The sequence below is a fragment of the Chrysochloris asiatica genome, unplaced genomic scaffold, assembly GCF_000296735.1.
Source record: "Chrysochloris asiatica unplaced genomic scaffold, ChrAsi1.0 scaffold00072, whole genome shotgun sequence".
NCBI classification, from domain to species: Eukaryota; Metazoa; Chordata; class Mammalia; order Afrosoricida; family Chrysochloridae; genus Chrysochloris; species Chrysochloris asiatica.
The window spans coordinates 6,058,941-6,066,789 of NW_006408590.1; the positions used below are offsets into that span (position 1 = coordinate 6,058,941).

Below are 7,849 nucleotides of genomic sequence, written 5' to 3' on the forward strand. Positions count from 1 at the left end.
ACTTTAGTCATATGGGAGAAGAAAATTGTTGGGGGAAGGATAATTATTAAAATATCATGTGGTGCTTTCAGATCAGCACTGGACTGCTAACTGAAAGGCTGACAGTTCAAGCCCACCAGTCGCTCCGCAGGGTAGCTATGAGTCAGGACCTACTCAGCGGCACTTAATCACAACAACAAACAATGAAATATAAAACTCAGCATGTAGGTTATTTGGAAGAAAGTCTCAGAGTTTTGTTTCAATTCTTCAAAAAGTGCACGGAAAAGAACTGTTTACCCATACCTTTCTGGGTTACAAAGCCATGTCCTGTGGACACACAGACGACCATGTCTTGCTCTACGTCATCCCACAACTGAATCAAGTCTCCATTTGGGGTGTACAGCATTCTGGCTGGGTGGACCATTTTAAGACGAGATGAACAGTCGTCCAACAGCTAAAACACCAAGGAGCAGCCACATTAGAACATGGAATGTCACAAAATAAGTTTTAAAGAATCAACTCATTAAAGGAACAACTATCCAGACTTAAGTATTTATTCACTTAAAACTGTTGAAAGTAGGTATAGAGGGAGCTGTTCCCTGAAAGTGTTTAAATAATGAGGAACTTAAGTGCCCTTTCATGGAGAGTTCTTGTCGTTCTCTATTTTTCTACATGAGCCAATGCTTCTTGCTGTTTAAGAAATAGAAAGTCATGCTTAGGGGTTTAAGGATCACTGGAGCATCTGTTAAGGATGATGGAAAAATCTGGAAATGTAGTGATGTGTGTACAACATGATGAACCTAATTAATGACACTGAATTATATTTATAAACTTGTGGAAATGGCAAATATTTTATATATTTTTATTTATATTTCACACAATAAAAATTCTAAATATAATGAACTCTGGATTGTCATTATTTAGTCAATAAAAATTTTCTTTTGGCAACAGCAAAGAACTAGCATGATAAAAGCACTGGCTGAGTCAGGGACACCTAAGGTGTAGCCTTCTTGTGTGACCTTGGACAAGTCCAGCAATTTCATGAAAAACAGTTTCCTCAACTCTAAAATGAAAATTTAGGGCTAAGATTGCCCCATCATCTCTCTGGTTCTATGAGTTTATAATCACTAAGTGTTTTTTTTGTTTTGTTTTGTTTTGTTTTTAATTTAATTGTCAAAACGTAAAGCTATCTGGAGAGGCCTTATTCAACTTCTGTTAATTTTCCTACACACCTTGCTGCTTAACTTTTACCAATCGGAGGGCTAGAAACCTATTCACCAAAAATACAAGAGTCCAAACCCACCAATGCTGTTGTTAAGTGCCATCCAGTCAGTTCCAACTTATAGCCACCCTGTATAGGATTTCTGAGGAGCAGCTAGTGGGTTTGAATGACCAGCTTTTCAGTTAACAGTCCACTGCTTATCCTACAACACCATACTAGAACTCCATCATTAGTCAAACACCATCACTATTTCTTTATATAGAACTGTTTAGGGACTACAACTCATATAAAAACAGCATGGCAAAGGCCAGATTTGACTTATGATGACACCTTATATCTGGAAAAGAAATCAGTCGTATGGAGCAACAAGATAAAAATGATGGGACAATGAAATGCAGAGTGCAGTTTTTGCCTACCATGAGCCAGAGAATAATTTTAAATGACTAAAAATTACCCAACAGACTACATTCTCTTTTACAGCATGAAATAATCAGAGAAGTGAAATGGGAGAGTGGTCTTAAATACTAGGATGAGTCAGATATAATCTGCACTACAGTTATATTAAAACGCCCATCCACGCCCATGGCTGATGACAACATTGAGTGGGCACTTGAAATGATTTTGTCAAATAGACGAGTAACAGTAGATTATCTAGCAAATCATTTGCAAGTCAGCCATGGCTCAATTTATGAAATAATCCACGACAGGCCTGGGTTTCAAAAGTTTGTACGAGATGGATACCGAAACAACTCACAGAAGACCATAAACAGAAGCATTTGGACATCTGCAAACAAAATTTGGACCTATACTCAAAGGAAGGTAAAAGTTTCTTTTAAAAAATTGTTACTAGTGATAAGACCTGGATTCATCACTATGGCAGAGTATGTAATGGAAACGTCCTCAAAGGCCAATCAAGAAAAATTTCAGAAGTCAACCATCAGCTGTAAAATAGATGCTTATAGTTTTCTGGGATTTTCAAGGGCCAGTATTGGAACACTATCAGGGAAAATGTTCAACAATTAACAGTGCTTACTACAGTGAGATGCTCACTGAAGAGCTGAAGCCTAAACTCCTGATTAAAGCAGAGGACTGCTATCTAAGGACTTTGTGATCTTACATGATAATATCCACACATCTCTGCCTACACTTGTTGACACTCTACAAAAACTTCATTTTAAGATGTTAAAGCATCCTCCCTGTAGTTCTGATCTTGCTGTATTGGACTTTCACCTGTTTGGTCCCCTGAAAGCAGCCCTTCGACGACCAAGATTTACCTCTGCTGAAGAAGTGAAAATAGAGGCGTATTCATGGTTCACAGCTCATTCTATAAACACTTTTAAACAAGGGCATACAAAATCTTTTTCACAGATGGACAAAGTGTATTAAAAAGCAAGATTATGTTGAGAAATTATTTATTTGTCTTTTCTAAAATTTGAGTAAAATAAAATTTCCAGCCAAAGTGCAAATAATTTTTGACTCACTGTCATACATGTGTATATGTGTATATAAATAGAAAACTTCCTGTCCTATAGATTCATGTTTTCAGACCCAAGAGGCTAACCCAGGAAAAGGCCAAATTAATGAAATTGGTAGTAACATTTATATATATAACTAGGTAAAAAGTATGACTGTCAAGTATTGGGGGAGAATTCAATTATGTTTGGGTTAAACTATACTCCCTATTGAAACCTTGTAAGCCAGTCACTTCCTGCCTTTATCGCACCTTCATTTTAGGTAGCCAATGTCTAAGTTGCCCCCCTATCTACCCTGTGTACAGAGGGGATCGCATTGATACGTGATGTGAAGACTCCTTCCCTCTCTGCTGGTAATTAGAGTTACTACCTCCATGAGTATAGGTCAGGTTCATCAAATTGTAGCAATTTACCATTGTTTCCTTTATTAAAAAAAAAAAATTGGGGGGGGGGTAATCTTCCTCTAGTCGAGTTCTGATTATCAAGCCATTGAGGCTAGGTCAAATGGGTACTGTCTACAAGCTTGAGTGTTTTTGTGCATGTCCCCTCACTTCATATCAGCTAGATGCTTCACTCTCAGCTCTAGCCCTCTGTGGCTATGTCCTTGTCCATGGGCTCAAGTGTCTTCAAGTCTCACCATACTTTGGACCAACCAGCCCTTCCTCTTCTCTCTCTCATTTCCAGGTCAACAGGAGTCAATGGATTGTGGTTAAACTCAGCCCATTTCTTCATTGCTGCCTTTCCCCCTCTTCCACACACCAGTAGATCAATGTGGTCGCCAGCAAGCTTACATGCCTGTGTGTGTGTTCCCTTTGAGTTTCAGAGAGGGAAGTTTGTCCTGCAGGAACTTGATTGCTTACCTTGATGGCTTCCTGGCAAACAGCTTGCTTATTCTTGTAGTAGCCAGTCATGCTGACATTTTTGTTCTGGGTTTTTTCTTATGATCTTTCTTTGAAGAGGTATCTTCTGTAACTCTGGCTATTCCATGCTAGTCTGCTTGTCCTTGCTAGTGGGGATGTCCCATCTCATAAGGTTCTGGATGGGACTCAGGATTCCACCTAATGTCCTATACTCTGCAAAGGCTTTGCAAGAGGTCTATTTCACTGGGCAAGTTTACAACCACTTTTATGTATTCCAATCAGTTATAGGCTGAAGATGGATTTACAAGTTTTCTGTAATCATGTTTCCTAACATTTCTTTCTATCCCACTCAAGTGTCTATTTTACAATAGTATGCACGAGAAACCAATATTCATAAGACAGTCAAGCATTATAGTATTATTTCCCTTCTTCAAGCTATGCCTAGATCCCTGTATTACAGAACCCTGTTGTTCCAAGGTTGAGAATGTATCACTATTTATCTCTGTCCTACTTGGGCCATGCAAACCTGTCTCAGTGTTCCCCAATCTATCTTGTTCTTCTGCCTTCTCCCCCTCCTGGTATTGCCCTCCCCAACACCTGAACTAAACTCCCCACCCCAACCCCACTGTTGTGGTTACCTTATATTCCAATAACTCTTCCCTCCATTTAAGACAGTCTATTTTAGCCTGTAATCTACATGACCTTCCCAACACCTGGGTCTCTGTTCCTCTGTGTTTACCTTCTTTCACACTGTAATTGTTTTGATCATAGACTGACTTCCTAGATCATCTGTTCTTATACTATGTTCTTGACTCTTTCATTTGTCAATTGAGTTTAGGGTGCTGCTGCCATGTACGTAATTCTTTGGTTGTTGCCTATTCTTGTTGGTTCTCAGTCCACAAAACTCCCTTTAGGATGTTTTGCAGTGCAGGGTTGGCTTTGGCAAAATCCCTTAGCTTCTGCTTATCCTGGAATGTTTTGATTACACCATCGTATTTGATTGACATGTTTGCTGGATAAAGGATTCTTCATTGGCAATTTTTTTTCTTTTAGGGTTTTATATATGTCTCCCCATTGCCTTCTTGCCTGCATGGTGTCTTCTGAGAGATCTGAGCTTAATCTGTATGTTACACTTCTCTTTTCCCTAGCTGCTTTCAGGATTCTGTTCTAATAATTGATTTTGGAAAGCTTGATTATTATATGTTTTGGTGATTGTTTTTAGGGTCTATCCTTCTTGGGGTTCATTGAGCTTCTTGAATGCTTATCTTTTCACTTTTCAGGATGTTAGGGAAATTTTATTCTAGAAGCTCTTGTGTGATTCTTCCTGTTCTGGAATGCTGATAATTCTTAAGTTATTTCTCTTCATGTTGTCCAACATGAATTTAGGCCTTCTTCAGACTTTTTAAATCCTTTTTTGTGTTTGCTCTTAAATCTTAGTAGTTTTGAGAGCTTTATCTTCTAGCTTACTGGTTCTCACTTTTAACTCTTTGATTCTACTCCTTTGCCCTTTCAGTGTATTGTCCATTTCTGATACTCTATTATTAATCATTTTGACCTCTTTCTGTAGGTTTTTAATTATTTCCAATTTTATTTTATTTATTGTATCTATTTTATTTGATTGTTCCTGTAGCACTTTCCTGACTTCTTTCTTATTTTTCTCAACCCGACTGTGTAGTGTTTTGATACATCTTATAATCATTTTTCTGAATTCCTTCTCAGGCATTTCCAAAGCTTGCCCATCTTCCAGTATGGAGTGTAGGTCTACTTTCAGCTCATTTGCCTCAGTCACTTCATCTCATTTCTGGACATGTGCTGATATGCTCATCTGTTTCTGTTTTGGGGGCATTTTCAGGAGTTATCTGTGGCCTTAATTTCCTCCAGGTAGATGTGATCAGGAGATGGGCTTCCCTTCCTCCTGAGAAATTTCAAGATGCCACTATTGATCATTGTGACATAACTCAGGATTCAGTTTTTGGCCTATTTCCTTTTTAGTCTGCCTGTTTCACTCCACAATCATCATTCAGGCCTTTTTCCTAGTGACAAACAGTTCCTGGCTGGCTGTGGCCATTTTGTGCTGCCATTTGGTTTTAAGTGGAAACTGTCACTTTAAATTTTCAGGCAATCAGTGTGCATGCGTAATAGGTGGGGATGTGGTGTCCACTTGCTCAGGCACCCCCTCTAGTCACCAGAACGGAGGTACACAGACAGCAAGAGCGAAATGAACGGATACCAAAAAAAAAGAAAAGAATGTCCACATCTTTTATCTCCACGGTTCTGTCAGGCATCCGTGGCTGCTCTGATTCTTTCCCTGCTTGGTCTCTCCCAAGATGGTGGCTCCAGGAATAGTTGAGCATCTTGAACCAGAAAGCAATGGATTTCTTGCTTCTGCTACAAATTTCCCTAGTTATAAGTCTTCCAACCTTCTAAATATTCCTTTATATGTGGTTCAACATTCTGGGACTATCCCCTGAGCCTGCTTGGTCCGGTATTCTGTTGTTGCTGATGAAGCTCCTCACTGCACTTCCACCCAATCTGCCATCTTGTTTGTTTTTTCTGGGTACACATTTCTTGATTGGCAAAATTTTTTCTTTCAGAGATTTGTGTATGTCTCCCTATTAACTTTTTGCTTGTATGGTTTCTGCTGAGAAATCAGAGCTTAATATTATTGGTTCTTCTTTGTAGATAACTTATTGTTTTTCCTGATCTGCTTTCAGGACTTTTTCCTTGTCTTTGATTTTGGAGTGTTTGATTATGATATATCTTGGTTATTTTCTTTTGGGGTCTATCCTGTGTGGGGTTCATTCAGCTTCTTGAATGGTTATATTCTTGTCATTCATGATGTTAGGGAAACTTTCTTCTAACAGGTATTCAACTATGTTTTATGTGATTTGGGGGGTCTTTTCTTCTTCTGGAATTCCAATCACCTGTAAGATATTCCTCTTCATGTTGTCCCACATGAATCTTAGTCTTTCTTCCAATAATTTTTCATTATTTTTTCTTCTAACTTACTAGTATTGAGAGACTTATCATTAAGTTCACTAATTTGGATTTCCATTACTTCAAGTCTACTCCTTTGCTCTTTCAATTTATTGTCAATTTCTGAAATCTTAGTATTAATCTTCTATATTTCTATTCACAGGTTTTGTATTATCTCTAATATTTTATCTGATTGTCCCTGCAGTGTTTTCCTGAATTCTATCTTGTTTTCCTCAACCTTTCTGTTAATACTTTGGATGTACCTATATTTCATTCTCTTGAATTCTTTTTCATGTAGTTCCCATGCCTTTTTTTCCTCAAAAATGTTTTGTGACTCTGCCTCTTGGTCATGTGTTTGAGCCACAATGTGTTGTTTCTTTGTATGAATAGAAATTCTCTGCTGCTTTTGAGACATTGTGATGTTATTATATTTGGATTAAGTTGATGATTGTATGTTGGTTTATTTTAGGGACTCAACAACTGCATCCTAGTGGGTGTGATCCAGAGATAAGCTTGCGCACCACTTTCTGTTCATGGTTTCTACAGTTCAATTTAGAATGGATTTGCCTGATATTGGTTGTTGTTTTTGATCCAGTACATTACAGCTAGTATTGGCCCTTGCCCAATGGTTTGGGCTATAGAGGGTACAGTTGTGCCTTCACTGTATGACTGCAGTAGCTGTCTCCTGTAAGTTGAGGCAAGAAGAGAAAATATACACATGAGAGAAAAGGAAAAGAGACACAAGTCAGCAAACAACAGAGAAGAAAGAAAATAGTAAAGATTAAAAAAAAAAAAAAAAGAGGCAATAGTTAGCAAAAGAATACAGAAACCAAAGTGAGGAAAATAAAATAATAAAGAGAAATATATAAAACAGAGAAAATAAAAAGAAAGAAGAACACCTAAATATAATTAGGAAGTTGTTGTTAAGTGCCATTGAGTCGGTTTCAACTCACAGTGACCCTGGATAGGGTTTCCGAGGAGTGGCTGGTGAGCTTGAACTGTCAACCTGGCAGTTCAAATGGCTTTGCAGTCTGGCGCATTAACCCACGCGCCACACCAGGACTCCATATAATTAGAAAGAGGGATGAGTAAAAGGGAAAGAGACCAGAGAGTAGTAGAAAATGAAACAAATTAAATAAAGAGGGAATAAAAATAAAATGAGAAGAAACTGCAGTAGTTATGAAAGAAAAGAAGAAAAAAATGAAAGGGGAGATAAGAAGGACAGAAATCAAGAGAGACAAAGGCTTGGGAGAAAGAATAAACAAACAAAAACAATGAAAACAAAAACACAGGGCAGCTCATACATGAGCCCTGGATATCACAGACAAATGTAAAAACCT

At 38.1% G+C, this 7,849-nt stretch overlaps 1 protein-coding gene across 1 annotated transcript in view; it reads right to left on the reverse strand.

The window, feature by feature from the left end:
• DCDC5 (doublecortin domain containing 5) overlaps window positions 1–7,849 on the reverse strand; it is a 109,236-nt gene that overhangs the window by 4,155 nt on the left and 97,232 nt on the right. The window contains 1 exon segment of the mRNA XM_006864906.1: window positions 283–433. Within this exon segment, the coding sequence (XP_006864968.1) occupies window positions 283–433 (151 nt within the window).